The sequence below is a fragment of the Melopsittacus undulatus genome, chromosome 2 (genome assembly GCF_012275295.1).
Source record: "Melopsittacus undulatus isolate bMelUnd1 chromosome 2, bMelUnd1.mat.Z, whole genome shotgun sequence".
NCBI classification, from domain to species: domain Eukaryota; kingdom Metazoa; phylum Chordata; class Aves; order Psittaciformes; family Psittaculidae; genus Melopsittacus; species Melopsittacus undulatus.
In genome coordinates, this window is record NC_047528.1 from 43,413,206 (window position 1) to 43,430,138 (window position 16,933).

The following is a 16,933-nucleotide window of genomic DNA, read 5'->3' on the forward strand; positions in this document are numbered from 1 at the left end:
ATATGCTATAGTTTGAATTCAGTGTCTGCTGGGTGTTACTTCCAATATAGAAATAAATGTAATCAGAGCAATGCAGGAATAACAAAGGTGCATTAATCTGTGTAGTCACTTTTTTTTTGAATACCTACCAAATAGTCCACTTTTCCTAATGAATTTTTCTGAACTACATTTCAGTGCAGCATACATTCCTGTGGGCTCAAATCTTCTTCTACAGTTACACAGTGCAGGGATACAGAATAAATTCCTTATTGCTGGAATATTATTCTATTTAGTGTTTGACTTAAATCAAACGGTTTAAAATTCAGAAGACATCCAAAAGCTTTTATGCAGAGTACACCTATGTGTTAATGTAAATGAAACACCGTTACATTGAGTTGGTTTTTTTTATATTCAATATTATTTTAAGGTAAGTGATAGTGATTAGAGCTCCTTTTGTGAATATGGGGGTGGGGGTTGCCATTTGGAATGGTCTTTTTTCTTTTTTTCTTTTTTTTTTTTTCTTTTTTTCTTTTTTTTTTTTTTCCACTTTGAAGGACCATTGCCTCAGCTTTTTTGGTTATTGCTTTTTTTTCTTTTTTTTCTTTTTTTTTTTGAAGACCATTCCATTTCTTTATTTTTTAACATCTTAAAGTCATAAGGACTTATATGCAAAGCAGTCATACACTTTATCATTAAAACCCATAGGTAAAATACGTACACAAATCCAACAAAAGGCTAGTACATAGTAAAGCCTAAGCATACTACTATGCAATATTATGAATACGTAACTTTAGAGACTTCAGTTTAGTACTGTTATCTATTCATTTCTGAAAACATTCACAAAGATTTTAAATGCAAATTTTCATTCCGTATCTGGAATAGAACAAAAATTATCTATGTTATAACAACTTCTGGTCATTTGTGTTTGACCAATTCGGTAAATTACAAAGAACCCAAAGAATTCTGTAACTTTCTGTAGAACTATGTAACAAAAACATTGCATATGTTCCTAGTATGATGTCTTTAGCAATCATTTACTGAAATGTAACTCAAACATCAATCTTTCAAAACATATAACTGACCAGCTGCATTTTAGTCTATATCTGAATCCAACTTCATCACAAAACCCCTTTTAATACAAAGATGCAGAAGTACATTAGGTAATACTAATGCAACACAGGTGCGGTTCTAGCATTGTCATTGATTAGTTGAATCATCTTCTCCATGAACGAGATTCACTTTCCTCCTCCTCTTCATCGTCATCTTGAAGCAGCGAGTCATCCACCAAAGACTCTTCCTGAAACTTCAAGAGAAAACAATACTGTTATTTCAGAAAATGTTAAAGATCAAAAAGCAAAATACAACTCTGTGACTCTCACAATTTAAAACGGAAAAAACTATATTTTTAACAGTAAAGCTTTAAAAAAATACGCTGTATATGTATTATATAAATGTATTAATAAATGGCAAATTAAATATTTTTTTCTTTATAATGGTCATCAAAATGACGTATGCGCCTCGTACTTAAACGACTCTTTTTTGGCATGTCATTCATGCCCAAGTTGCAATGTTCCCATAGAACTTAAGATGCTGTACTGAAAAGTAATGTTAGTTTTTGCACGTCCACAGTAACTAATGCCTCTTTTAATCCAAGATCTCAATCTACCTGTGCCACAGAAAAATAAAAGGCTGAGTCTGAGACAGTTTGATTCTGGCAGCTTACTCAAGCTTAACACCAATATAAAGATTTCAAATATGGGGGCAGGGAGACAGGTATTTACAGAATTTAGTTAAATTATATTAGTGTATTTTCAATTCCTTTCAGTTACAACATAATAAATTCATCAACTTCACAACACTCTAAACATTTCAGGTCAAGAGTTACAGGTTTGAGAGAGGTGAAGTTGACAGAAACAGTGAGTTGCTTTGTTTTTTATTTACACGGGGGTGTATAAATAAACTATCCCACCTCAGAGCTTTTTTGACAACTGCACCAACCACAGCAATTTCTGCATTAGCTAAAGAAAGGACTAAAACACAAGGATGTGTTTCATTAGAAAACCATCCCAGCTGTTTGGTAATTCATAGCTTTCCTTGTTTATTCTTCTTGTCCCACTGACTGTAGTTTTTTAGCTATGGATTTTTCAAAGTCAACAAGAGGCATGAAGGTTGATTTGTGAATCTAGGGAGCCTTCTGGAAATGTGAACCTGTAGGCTAAAGAAAGCCTAGCCTTAAGCCTTCTCTCACTCCAGCACGCTCTTTTATGAGAGGCAGAAGCCATCATTTTTATTACTTTTGCCTATGGAAAACATATTTTAAAACACAACTCTTTTGACACCAGGCCTGTGAGTGTATGCTTCAGTACTCTACACCAGACTAAACCTCAGCTTCCTGAGTACTTAGCCTCTTCCCATGGTGTCTAGATATCCAGCAGGCCAAAACATGAGAGTGCTATCAAAAAGGAAGAGTCCTGGGCAGCACACAGTGCACAAGGCTGAGTGTCAGTAAGGATGATCAAAATACTTAGAACAACTTCCATATCAGGAAACAACTATAGGGACTTGGATTTCCTGGCCTGGAGAGAAAGTAATAAAGGGAAAGTACAACAGGAGTCTCTACATAAGTATCTCAGAAACAGTGAAGAGGGAATGACTGTCTTGTTGATGCAAGAACAGAAAAACATCAAATTAAACATGCACATGATAAGTCCAATATAAAGACAGTTGTTCTGGACAGACATGGTGGAATCGAAGTGTCCCTGTTGCAGGACACTATAGATGCTATTCTGATTTCAAAGAAACCGGACAAAATAATAAAATAAACACCTATCAAAGGCTTTTAACTACAGAGACACCACACCTCTGCCTCAAAAAGTCCCTGCACTGCAAACCACTGATAACTAAAAGCTTCTCTCTACTTAAATGTTTTATACTGTTCCTAGACATTGTTTTTTGACTCAGTAGAGTCAACTCTTTTGTTAGGCAATCAGGTATAGAACATGGCGCATCTAGGAAGATTAGGTTCTTTCGTAAGTAAGTGGCTACTCAGCAGGGAATTTCTAGAGCATACAAGTCCAAAAGACCTACTTCATATTTTCGTAAACAGACCAGAAGCCCTATTATTAATAATGTCACTCCACTGAATTATCTAGTTCCCTTTTCCCCCACCAAACATCAAGGTACTTAGTTTCACTCAAGTTTTAGGCCTCCTACCCCACTTTTACACAGTATTCCTCAGCTGAACTAAAATAATGGTTTAGACATGGAAAAATAAAGGAAAACTTTTTCAACAGTTTACAATACCTACTATAAAATGAATAAGTAGCATCACGAATTGTAGGCATGCAGAAACTCAAGACATTTTATATGTATGAAGAATGTATGATGGAAATTCAGGCCACTGACTGTAAGAACCTACCCCGCCCCCCAGTCTAGTCCTGCATAAGTACCAAGTTTTAAAAAATAAAACTATGTAAAATTTCTTTCATGTAATTGGTTGAGCCTCAGTACATGACCATAAAACTTCCTAAACTTATCCATCTGGGACCTGGGGATCATAGCATTATACTTCAAATACTAACTTAAACAAATGCTGGAAGCAATACAAGGCTCACAGAAGGAAAGAATGGCATTTAAATGCAAAATTTCACAAGGATTATTGAATAGAAATCCCTCATGTAAAGAAACATGGTGAAGGTTAGGAGGACTAATTCAGTTGTAAAAAATTGATATAAAAATCCAATCTCATTACAGGAAGAAAACAGGAGAGCTACATGTACTTGGCTTGTTTTGAGAATAGGAAAGGTTCAGGGTTAAATACATCAATCACATTAAATAAAAATAAAAATCTTTGAATGTTGGGCCAAGTAAGAATCAGACAACATCACACACCACTAACAAATATATTGGTAAACCAACATTTTTCTATTGCACATTTGATATTGAAAAGATTTCAGCAAGCAAAAAAATACAAAAACAATGATCAGCTTGGTTTGTATTCCAAGATTGAATCCTATACATTTTTGACAAGCACAATTAGCCGAGGAATAACTGTAGAAAACAGTCCAGAGACAAATGAAAACAGCTATAGAACAGAATCAGATCTCACGAAAAGTGTTAGAAAAATAAAAGGTCAGGAAAAAATCCCCATAAACCAACTAAACAATAAAAATAAATATTCCAATAATTAAATTATTTCCTAAATAACAGTACTACCCCTTTTTATTTCAATTTTGAAAATGTGGAAACTTTTAGATAAGTCCATCAATTTATGAATTATAGAAAACAGTTCCATGCAAGTTGCTCCCCTGAGATTTTTTTCCATACCTGATGACTCCTGCTAAGGAGAATAACCATCACCTAAAATAGAAGTATCCTACTATCACGAACACTTCTCAGCTGGCAAGGCCTAAGGTCTTTTCAAGAGTTTGTAAATCCATATTAACTCTGCCAGAGCAGCTAGTGCATGTTTGTTACTTCACTCCCTTTCCTCTACTACCACAATACCCCAGACGTTTCCTCCTACACTCAATTTCTTCAGGTGGGGTTAAAAGATGAGTGTCTCTGCAGTTCATCTGCCAGGGAATCTGTACCTTCTTTCCTTTACACAGCTGAAGTGTTTGCATATCCCTATGTGCCCTGCCTTCATTATGCAAAATGGAGAACTCAGTGGTTAGTTAATGAGACCTCTCAATAAGGCAGACTCCTTGCAGCAACAAACATTACAGCAACAAGCTACATCATTTCATCTTAAACAAAAAAAAGCAAGCTTACTTCTTCTTCATCAGGTTCAGCTTCTTCTGTTTCAAGAGCTGACAAGCTAGCAACAGGCTTGTTCCATGCCAACTTTAGCTCTTGTCCTTTAAAACGAGATCCATGAATTGCAGCCTAAAACGAGTTTAAACATTTTAGTTTTATATTCTACACACATATATATGTAGTCTTTGTTAAGGGAAAAAAAGTAACTTCAGTAATACTTAAATGCCACAAATAAAGCAATAGGCAGCTTTTTCAGAAGAAAATTCAAGTTGGATTATGTTCAAACTGAATTACTGTTAATAGGTTAAAACTAAATTTCATTCACTGCACACGGAACTCACACATCATTTCAGAAAAAAGATCAAAATATATTTAGAAGAAAATTAGCCTGGAAAACCATAAATCATTTGGTGATGTGGGCAAAATATTGAACTAACACCTTCTAGTTTTTAGTGTTAACTTGATAAGTTCTTCACCTTTCAAAGACGGACACAAAAAAAGTTAATGCGTAACTTATTGGAAGATGTAAGACATTCCACAAACAAATGACTGAATATATTAAAAAAAAAAAACATGAAACAAAACCAAAACAACTTAAGAAGCCCCTCTGTGATTACAATTTAATCTACCGGAAAAAGTTCCACTTCCTGTAAAGCCACTGTAATTGAAATGTAAAAATTTTTAACTTATGGTATATTCATGCCTTTCTAAGTACCAGCTGCATTAAGTGGCTGCTTTGGAAATAGTATGTTCAAATTAAAGTAACATGAATGAGCATAAAGCAGCGTTAGCAACATTCCGAAATAACCGTCATGGTCACAAAAGATTTATAGTACAATCTGAAAGCACAGCATAATGTGAAATGTAGAAACAATTACATGTTCAATGACATCTGAACATGAATTGTGTGATATTAAAGTCCCCAGGTATAAATTTTAAATCTGTACATATAAATTTATGATAAATTTAAAAGATTCTACGCTTATTAAAATGCAGCTCAGGAGCTTTTTGTCCATGGTCTCATCACAATGTCACACAACTAGAATTTTTAAAAGTACTTATATTTGACACTTGGGTCCAGAAACAACTTGTAATCTTTAAGAGAAATTACTACTACATAAAAATGCAACATTTTACAATTGGGAATCCTCCTCTTCCTTTCAGGCTAGAACATATATATTCATAAACTGTAGATCTATTTTCATTTAAGAAGGTAAAATATTAACTACATTTACCTCACAACTGGCCTCAACAGACGTTTTTAATGTTTACCTTCTACAACTTCTCCGACTGACAGTCTTAAAAGTCTGCTTTAGTAGTAAACACAGAAATTCCAGTAAAAATATGTATTTTAAACTATCTTAAGGAAAACACAGATTTTACTTTATTTGATCAAACATAGTTTTCACACAATTTTAATTTAAAATTTGACAAAAGTTTTAATGCTAACTAGAATGTGGCCACCTCAAACATTGATCATTCAAGAAAAGAAGAAAAAAGAAAATCCCATCACATCAAATCACATTTACAAGTTTTTCACAGTATAGTTTGGGTTGAAAAGGACCTCATGATCATCTAGTTCCAACCCCCATGCCAGGGGCAGGGATGCCTCACGCCAGACCCTGTCACCCAAGGCTCTGTCCAACCTGGCCTTGAACACTGCCATGGATGGAGGATTTTCAGGTAAAAGTAAATCCAACTGATCAAAAAAATGAAACAAAATATATAGGCTCACTCTAGTGAAATTTCAGGCTACTAGTGAAATTTCAGGAAGACTGTGAAAGTATCAAGTCTCCAGGTGGGAAAAACTGGTAATTAAACCAAGACATCCTGCTATCAATTCTCAAGTGTTTCTCTTCATCCCTCTTACATCCTGTCCTTGAGTATGCTACAAACATCCTCATTTCCTAAGCATTTCAGTAATATGCTGTTCTGACAATTTGTTTAATCTAGAATTAAACTTCTGTGTCAAACTTCTTTTAAAATGTTTAAAAATAAGTAGCAATATTACATTTAATCAAATACAGAAGTATAATGTAACTAGAAAGTAGGTGAATGTTGCAGAGTATTTTCAACAATGACTTTACTCACAGCTTCAGCTTCTGCTCTTGTTTTAAAGGTAATCACTGCATGAAGAGAAGAGTCATCTATCTGGCAATCTTCAATGTCACCATATTGCTTTTAATAAAGAAATGTAAAAAAAAAAGCTTAGTGAAATAGTTCTCCACCTCTAAAAATGCTGTCCTAAACCAAATGCCTTAAAAAAAAAATCACATAAATTTAGAAAAGTGCTTTTCATAGCTTTAATGCCAATTAGAGTACTTGTGTTTGCAAAGAATACTGTTACTTTTACTTGCATTTGTAAAACATTAAAGTGCTGTGGTCTCTGGACTTCCATATTGTAAATATACAGGTATGAAGTAAAATTATGACAGAAAAAGAGGTTGCTCTGCTTCCATACTTCTCTCTTGGTCAGAAAAAAGGTATCTTGATTTCCATTAATCTGTTCTGAAACTCTTCCACAAAGAACATCTATTAGACACAGGGACTGTAGAAAAAGTTTCAAAACTTAAACTGATTTCAGTATCTTAAGAACCTGACCCATCTATTCCTGTAATGACCTCTCTAGTATTGCTACCTTTAACACGCCATCTCTGTAAGCTGCAACACCAAATATACCTGTAGAGGTTGAATGCACTGCTGATGTGCAGAGCTGTAGTATCATAATAGAAACAGAAAATACAGCTCCTTATTTCTATGGAATTTGGAGTAACTTTAAACCAGCAAATGCACAACCTGTGAAATGAAATAATTTATTTTTTTTCAGTGTTATACTACTATCACTGTGAATAGAATTTTGTTTTTGTTTGTTGAAAACAGTAAGTTTAATACTGCAATAAAGTATAAGAAAACACTAAGTTCTGAGCAAATTTATGACCATAAACTGACACCACTCAGTAACCTTTTAAACAGTGGCAGATTTTGTCATCATCTTTATAGTCTTTGCAGAGGAGTACATAATGAATTAAAAAATATGAAGTGACCAGCAAAATTTACTTTAGTAATAATCATAAGGCATATTAAATCACAACATAATGTTGTAGATTAAAAATAAGGGTTTTTTTTATACTCATGGAATTTGGACTCAGAAACATCCTATGGCTGATCATGTTATTGTACTGCTTCATTCTAAAGTTATATGTTCTTAGCTTTATACGAAAAAGTCATTGCTCGGCTTCATACATCTCTACAGAAAGTACTTTAGCTCCCCTTCAGTGCTCATAACCAAAATCCAATGGGAGGGCATGGCAGAGCGGCATATGAAGATTCACACAACTTATGTCACTAGATATTCTTCGTATTCCACAAAATAAACAAGTTTCCTTTTATTATAACCTTTTTTAATGGAGAGGGTTTAGAAATGTATATTGATTTCTCACTTTATTATTTTTGCAAATAAAAATTTACCAAAAATTTTCAGTGAAAATTTCATTAAACACTTGTTAGAGTACTTCAATGAAGATAAACAGGCTTCACAAATTTAAAGTTTGGCACAGAATCAGTCTTTTTTGTCACTATTACTCCTGGTATTTCATATGCCTAAAAAATTACAACGATTTTATATATATTCTGAACAAATAAATATTTTAAGTCATCACTTTGTATTCCACATTTCCTTTCAAGAAAAATAACAAGCCTCGTAAATGCTATGCAGTTGCAGTTACAGCTAGCTGAATCAATGGTGTAATTTCTCTGTTTCACCTTTTTCAGATACATCTTTTTTTCCATGAACAGGTATATCATGCTACAGATTCATACCTAAATAATATTCCCAGATTAACTGAATCAAGAGAAAACAAATCCTTCAATAGAAGAATGTCATCCAAAGAACAGAAAAAGTGAAGTTGCCACATACCGCAAAATGAGGAAGAAGATCTTCTCTATCACTTTCTGTAAATGCGGAGATTTCTAATGCCCTAGGTCGATGATCCACAACTGCATGCACAGGAACTCCTCTGCCTCTACCCCGGCCTCGTATTCCTCTACCTCTGCTACGTGATGCACCCCGACCTCTTGCATGAATCCCTCTACCACGAACTGAAGAAAGAATCCCTCGTTTGGCAGCCTAAGATGTTTATACATAACATATTGATGTATTAAAATTCATAATCTAAATATTTAGACAAAATTACAAACACATAATCTTATGTTTCCTACAAACATCTCCAAACAAGACTTAAAAAGAGCAGCTTACAGGTTTTAAAATAACAAAAGGTGAATGTGTTAATAACATTGAAAAGCCAAGACTGTTAATAATTAAATAGATCAAAAATAGAATGGAAAAAGGAAAAAAGAACCAGGTATTATAAACAGGTAACAAAAGAGCCCTTATCTGTGAGGCTAACTCCTCACAGAAAAAAGGAACTGCTGGACAATACTTGCAATTTCATTAGCAAATTTCTTCGATGTAGTGACTAACTCTTCAATTTGTCTCTTAACTTTGACCTTAATTGTCTTTGAACATCCAGCCAGGACTTTTATTCTGACCAGAGTTTAATGCAGTGTAATAGCTTTTGGCCACACAACTGTGAGGTAGGAAACAGGTTCTAACAACTGCCTCCAAGGACAAAAAAACCTTGGCTCTACATACTTACTAATTTCCACTCCCACCTGTGTATCCCTTCTAAAGAACTGGCACACGCTACCCAAGAAAAGTCAAAAGGCCGATGACAGTATCTGACAGCCATTTGAAAAATAATTTGCAAAAGTTATTGTAAGTTTCAAGAAAGCACTTTCAAGGATTTAATTTCATCATTTATAATAAGAAAAAATATTTTCAGCAAAAACAGATCTGCTACAGGAATAAAATCTTAAATGAAATCACTGTAAAAATGTTTTTAACATATCCTACTGTGTTTACAACTCAAGTACTGATAACAGTACTTTAATGCATGCCAGTATTACTCACAATAAGTTCAAATTGTTATGGCTTTATTCCTGAAATTATTCAGATAATTTTACAGTAGTATGTAGTTCTGTAATTCACTTTGTGTATGTGTAGTAAAACGCGCAGGTTCTGGCGTTTTTTAACATTTTTAAATGGTTAAATGAATAATCCAGACAGTCAAACATTATGCTAACTCAACAATCAAGCTGTATACTGTTTGGGTTTTCTCACAGCAAAAGCAGGGTCACCTGGAACAGAACAGCAGGCTACAAGGCACAGAAGCAACATGATTATTGTGGCAGTTAAAGTCACAAAGAGAATGTGTGAATAAGGCTTTTCTAAAGAATTTGTAGGAGTTCTGAATAATCAAACAAATATCAAGGGGAAAAAAACCATATTCCTCCTGTAAATAATAGAAAGGATACACCTTGTGCTGCTCCCTAACCCTGGTTTTATCTACTTTGATCAGTATTTGCTAAAGGTTTCAGAATACACCTTTTACTAGCATTTTCTGAAAGGTACAATTTATAAAGCTTTCAAGACACTTTTGAAATATTATTCACCATCAGAATATATATTATTAACATAAGCATTTTTGTCATCTCGACTGAACTGGTTCAGCTTATTTACAACCCTATTTTCAATTACCAAAGTTGCATTACAACTTCATTTTAAAGTAAGATTTTAATGCAACTTAGCCACAGGTATGTGCACTATGTTCATATGTAGCTATACATAAGACATGATCAAACTTCATTCAGACAAGAGTGATTTAACCGACACAGCAGCCTGCTTAACAATAAAAAGAGATAAGATTATCATGCAATAAAGTAGATATTACACAGATAAGCAAGACAGTGCAACGAGAGGAACACCCACAGCATTCAGAATTTCACAAAATAAGACACACATGAAGTATTTTGCACAGCCTTTGCAATTTTTTAAAAAGAATATTTCTAAATATTGAACAGTTCTTGAAACATTGTTTTTGCTTTTGGTATAGCCTCCTTCTCCTGAAACCAATGCTGCAATATTATTACTTTTGGCACTTCAATTTTTCAGTTAATCTTAAGTGGATGCTAACATTTAAGAATAAAAAATCAAGCAGTGTTTTTTCACTCCTCTATATCAAACACAACACCACCTATGGAAAACAATTCAAAAACACTCCAAGCTCGCAAGGTAGTATTACTACCACAAATCTGTGGAATATCACGTCATGTAATAGTTACAGAACTTAACTAGATTAGTCATCAAGCTTGAAGATAATACTATTTGTCTACCCTCAGTGGAATTAGAAGCTAATTTTTTTAAACATAACTGCTAATTGCCTCCATCTATATACAATATTGCACAAAACCCACTTTATGATACAATAGGTGAGGTAACAAACATATATGAAATTAAATGTCAATTGTTACAAAAGAAGAGACAAACATACTTCCAGCTGCAGCTCTGTATATTTTCGTCTTAATTCAGTAACTTCCTCCCCAGCTTGCATCTTCTTGTATAAATCGAGTTCAGTATCTAGTAACTCTTTCTGCATCTAAGAAATTGTTACGGTAAATTATTAGTTTCACAGTTCACATTCTCTACTGAGGAAATAACATTCTGTTAAGACCCAAGAATCTACTGCTATGCCCCTATGAGCAGGCTATTTCAGAAATACACAGTGATTTAAAAGTTGGCCAGTGCTGGCCTCCAAGCAAGGTCCCAGTTTGCCAAAGCACCTCTACCTGGAAAAGAGATTCCTAGACACTGTAAGAAAAGGGAATTTGAAAACTAGATGTTGTAGCTTCTGTAAGGTTTTAAATAAGTTATGACTTATCAGTTCACATCACAGCTCTACCTTTGCAGGTATACTGCTTACTGTGTTAGGTTTCTACCTTCAAAAACAAAGCAAGCACAAATTTAGGAGCCTTCTTGGCAATGTGTAGAAGTATGTTTCTGAGCCTGTGGATGTCAGACCTTTTAGACTACCACACAAATACAAAGCCAATGGATTTTTTTCTAAACTAGAGATAAACAAAATAGAAAAAATGTAAAATTACATGGTAGTGATGACGAGATAGACATTTTACAAAAAATCAAAAATCAATACAATTATGAATATGAAATCTATAATCAGACTGGAGAATAAGCATGTATCATAGTTCCGTAATGCAAAAGCACAAATGGTAGTTCTGTTCAGACCACAGTCGAAAAAAAAAAAAAAACAAAAAAACAAAAAAAAGCAAACCCAGGAAGAAGACCTCCATTAATAAAAGGCTGGTCTCTGATGCACTCAGTTACCTTCCATCACAAAGTACCTTAAAAAAAAATTATTACAAAGTTCAAAAATATACCAAAAAGCCTTAGAAACTGAAAGGTGTCTCTGAACCCAAATTTAGACATGTTCATTGCAACCACTGAGGTGTAGGTTATGGTACAGGTGCAACAAAGGGCTTTATGTAACCATGAATATTTTATTTGAAGTTCTGTTCCAAATAGAAAACTTTCTACAGCAGCAACCAAATGTTCCAGTGACATCACAAATGAAGGATAAAATTATAGATTATTGTGAAAGTTTTACATTTATACTCATTGATTCAAAATCACAGCTTGTAATGCATTCAAAGGCTGGTTTTCAAGAGATGATCACATTGTGATAGTTGGAAACCAAGTATCATCACTGAATGATAAAGAGGGGTTTTGTTTCTTTGTTGTGTGGGTTTCTTGACCCTTCCCACCACACACACCCCAAATGCTTTAAAAGAAAAAAAAGCTGGATTGTTCAACTGACAAATTATTCAACCTGACCCACTTTTAGCCCCATTCTAGGATTATCTGCAGCAACCACATAAAAAAAAAATCCATTACCTCCTATATAATAGTTTTCAAAGTTCTCACAATTGGAAACAGTGTTTCTCTCAAATCTCACTGTGCTGCAACACACCAACCATAGGGCAAAACAAGGACTTCTGAAATTTAGTAAGGACCAGCAAGCAGCTAAAACTCACAGAGGGATCAGGCCAAGTCAGCATGGGTTCATGAAGGGCAGATTCTGCCTGAACAACCTGATTTCCTTCTATGATAAGGTGACCCACCTGGGGCAGGAGGAACCTCCTGCATGTCAGCAAAGGAAAATGACATGTTCTGCACCTGAGAAGAAAAAAACCCAGCCACCAGTATAGGATGGGGGCTGCCCAGACCTGAGGTGTCTTGGTAGCAGGAAAAAAGTTCAACATTAGCCAGCAATACTTTCATGTGGCAAAGGTGGTCAACAGCCTCCTGGAGAAGAGCACCACCAGCAGGTCAAGGGAGGTGATTCTTCTCCTCTACTCTGCAGGAGTGAGGCCTGGTATGAGTGCTGTGTCCAGCTGCAGGCTCACCAGCACAAGAGAGAAGTACTGGAGGGAGACCAGCCACAAAGACGATTGAAGCATCTACTGTATGAGCAGATGCTGACAGAACTGGGATTAACTTCAAGAAGGTGGCATGGGGGATCTTATCAACATGTATAAATACACCATATGGATGAATAAAGACTCAATATGAATGAATCCAGGCTCTTATCAGTGAAAACTGGTGATGGAACAAGACAATCCCTAGAAACCCTTTCTAAGCTCAACCATTTTTAGCAATTTGGTGTTATCAGATGATTTTCTTGTCCATTTCAAAAAATTAATGGAACACTCTCTGGCTAAAATAACTGTTATGGATTAAAATGCTGCATTGAAGTTTTCTGATCTAGTTTTCAACTTCCTTCTTCATTTCTATGGATCTGGATTCATTTCCTTGCTTGTGACAAAACTAACAAACTGTTTTCTCCTGTTCAAATTTATGAAGCACTGTACACCTCCAGTAGCAGAGTATTCCTCAAAACCATGAGGCTTTAACAATGAAATGCAACTTTAAAAATACTGACAATTTCTAAGACTTTTACAGTTCAAATTCAGACAGGTGATTTCCTTCACACTTCTCAAAAAAGTTCTTTCACCAGAGAACATCTCTCTCTCAAAAACAAAATAAAAATTAATCCTTCATCTCCAAAAAAAAAAGTGTTTAATCTTATTATAGCAGGGCTCAAATTTTGGGATTATTACCACCCCACAAAACACAGTAGAATATTCCACCAAAACCGAAATTGTTTTAAGAGGTATAAACTGACTTCCAGAAAAAATAATCTATGCCCATTTTCAGGATAAAAATATGCTGCTTCAACTTTTACTAGTTAACAATGTAAGAAGTTACTGTGAGTACGTATATGTGATTTCAGTACTCTTTTTCATATTTCTTTTAAAAACTGTACAGCACTAATTTACACTGTGCTTTTAATGCCTACATTTCTATGTAAAATAAAGCAGTAGAAATGCTGCTTCAAACTGAGACTTAATCCTTTTAAATTTAATCTGGGTTGCAATGTTGCAACAGATTTTTAAAACAGAATCACAAACATTAGAAGATTGAGCATGCTGAAGATTTAAGAACTGAAAACAGCAAGAAAAGACTTTTTTTTCTGAAAAATACACTATACAAAAATCTCCTCTCTTATTAGCATGAACTTCCTCACTTGAAAAATCAAGAGAAGCTTGTGATATATTTACAGAACATTAATCGATTTCTTAAAACATTATTTCTCTAAGTCTTGCTTAGGAACAAATACTTTATAAAAAGCAAAATACTGCATTTTAAAAAGGTAACAATTGCATCTTAAAGCAGTTGGGAAACTGGTTAGAGGTATATACTAAAACCAATTATAGTACAGGGGAGAAACTCCTCTTACAGGTACAACCTGAACACGGGTAGCTAAATAAAGGAATACTGACCAGTACAACCTTCGATCTAAAAAGCTTAATATACTGAAACATTCCTGTGACATGAAAAGCCCCATGACATTATGTACCAGTACAGTAGTCAACTAGTTTCATGAAGCAGTTTGTTTTGTGTATCAAGCCTCATCAGAAGGTATCTGTGTTGCATAATGATAACCCTTTTGCATAAAACATTCTACTTTCACGATTTCTATTAAAAAATGTAAAAAGCAACAGATGAAACAAAAGATTCAGTAAGGCAAAAAGTAGTAAGATTTATGGTTTGGGTTTTGATTTTCCAGATGATGCAATGCCTGCATAACAATGGGTAAACATTTTAGACAATGGCATAGTTTTGAAATTAACTATGTTAGTTTAAAAACAAGGTAAAATAAATCTCCCTTCAAAGATGACTTCAAAATTAAACCAGTATGGTTTTAAGTACTGCTTAGGTAGCTGCTTGTTTTTAATTCTGCTGACATAAGCATGTGAACTTATCTTATTAAAAGCCTGACAAAAACTTGAGTACCTGAGTCTTAGTTTTCATGCTTTTTAAAGGAACCCCTCCTCCTGGTGATACACCTTTTAATTCATCCTTTAACTTGGTAATGCTATTAGTCAAAATTTCCAGTGTTTTCATTATTTCCGCTTTGTCTTCTGACTTCATGGTTTTATTCTTTTCCAGCTTTGAAATCAGCATCTGTTAATTCAAAAAGATAAAATGTTTTTTACGTAGCAACTACTACGACAGATCTGTTTTCCAGTACTCAGTATTGCACTACTTTTGTTGTGATCGGCAAACTCAGTATATAGGGCTTTCAACAGCATATACTAAGTTAAAAATTTTATCTGAATCCCTGATTATTTGCTAATGAACATCTGGTATCTACTTGGCCAGATCTGCCCAACAGACTTATATAAATTCAATTTTTAAATTTCTGCTCCTAAGCAAAGTGCAGTCATGCACACTTCTCTACACCTGCTCTTGTCAAGTCGAACACTCAGGCTTTCATTTCTCCCAGAACATATGCATGTTGCACCCAAATTAGGCAATTTCAACTAACAAGACAAATTACATTAAAACTTAAAATCATGTGGTAATACCATTCTAAGACAGTGCTTATTTTATAGGTCAGTATTAAAGCTCATGCTTACAAATTCTGAAATACTTTCTAGTGAACTGAGATTTTACAACTGAATTGCTCACTTTCTTTAATGCTAACATTTTACCTTCTGTGTTTCAATGTGCTTTTCTAAAATTTCTTGCTTCTTTTTTCTCACATCTTGTTGAAGTCGTAATGCATCCTAGAAGCATAAAAAATTATAGAAAGTTTCTGGATTTTGAATAATACCAGAAGAATAATACACCTGACAACTCTACAGCAGTAATTTCCAGTATGATTTGAAAGCAATGCATCACCAAATGAGCAAAAGGTCTAATATCTTTCTTGGTCTGATCTGTGCCAGGAAGACTTCATTATTACTTACGTACAAAGCAAACACACAAGTCCAATGAAAGCTGAAAGGCAATGTAATACACTAGTGCAAGAGGTACAACATACAAGAGTTTAAATGTGTAAGGTCAGTATCTTGAAAGAAACTGCAAATCAAGTGCATCAATTAAAACACATTCTCCAGTAAAGCTCCAAGCAAAGAGAAAATATATCCTGTTTTTTTAAACTAATGCATTACCCAATTAAAACCATCTCTTTTGCATCTGACTGCTGTAACTTGGAAGTGACAAGTACTAACCACCCAATCTGCTAAAAATAGAAACTTGACATTGCAATGGGCAAATCAAAATTAATTTAAACTGATAAATTTGCAATATATTTCACTCGAAAGGAGACGCAAGAGGAAATGCCACAGCTGCTGTGCTCATTAATGCTGCTTGAGAAAGCAACTGCTTCTTGCTCTCAGATATAGAATGTACAGATCTTAGCAGGATACTTGCAGAAAACAAGAGCTTTGATATCAACATATTTAATGGGACAAAAGAGGAGAGGAAGAAGATTATTTTGCATCTCTAAATTATCAACTGGGATCAGACTGGAAGTGGATTATTTTATACAAAGAGTGTAAATGCACAACAGCCATAAAAAGGAAATAGTAAAAGTTCTGTATGTCTTCCCAAATACTGACAAATTCTACTGCATGAAATGTTAAGTTTTGCAATCCCATGTGCAACGTTTTTTCTGAAGGGAAAAGGAAGATAAGACAAGGGGATGAATGCTAAGAAAAACTAGGGAAACACGAGCAAAGATGGGAGGGAGTCCCACAAAATCATGTTTTTCCACAAGTACTAGTATATTGTAACAGAAATGTCTGAAGAAAGGAAGGAGCAGATCACATGAAAAAGAGCCACTTAGCATGTCTCCAGTGTCTTCTCTCAAACCCCCCCAAAACAAAAACCAAATCACCAAAACCCTACAGCTGTTAAGAGTCAATAATTTTA

General features: G+C 34.5%; 1 protein-coding gene across 6 annotated transcripts in view; it reads right to left on the reverse strand.

Moving 5' to 3' along the window:
* Positions 1-443: 443 nt before the first annotated feature.
* The window catches only part of RBM26 (RNA binding motif protein 26), a 53,888-nt gene continuing 37,398 nt past the window's right edge, over positions 444-16,933 (reverse strand). For all 6 annotated transcript variants that reach the window (XM_034071127.1, XM_005148119.2, XM_031048108.2 and 3 more), the window contains 7 exons: positions 15,709-15,783; positions 15,008-15,178; positions 11,127-11,231; positions 8,654-8,863; positions 6,829-6,915; positions 4,753-4,866; positions 444-1,282 (listed from right to left, as the gene is read on the reverse strand). In XM_034071127.1, the coding sequence (XP_033927018.1) occupies positions 1,193-1,282; positions 4,753-4,866; positions 6,829-6,915; positions 8,654-8,863; positions 11,127-11,231; positions 15,008-15,178; positions 15,709-15,783 (852 nt within the window). In that variant the 3' untranslated portion in view covers positions 444-1,192. The remainder of the gene's footprint in view (positions 1,283-4,752; positions 4,867-6,828; positions 6,916-8,653; positions 8,864-11,126; positions 11,232-15,007; positions 15,179-15,708; positions 15,784-16,933) is intronic.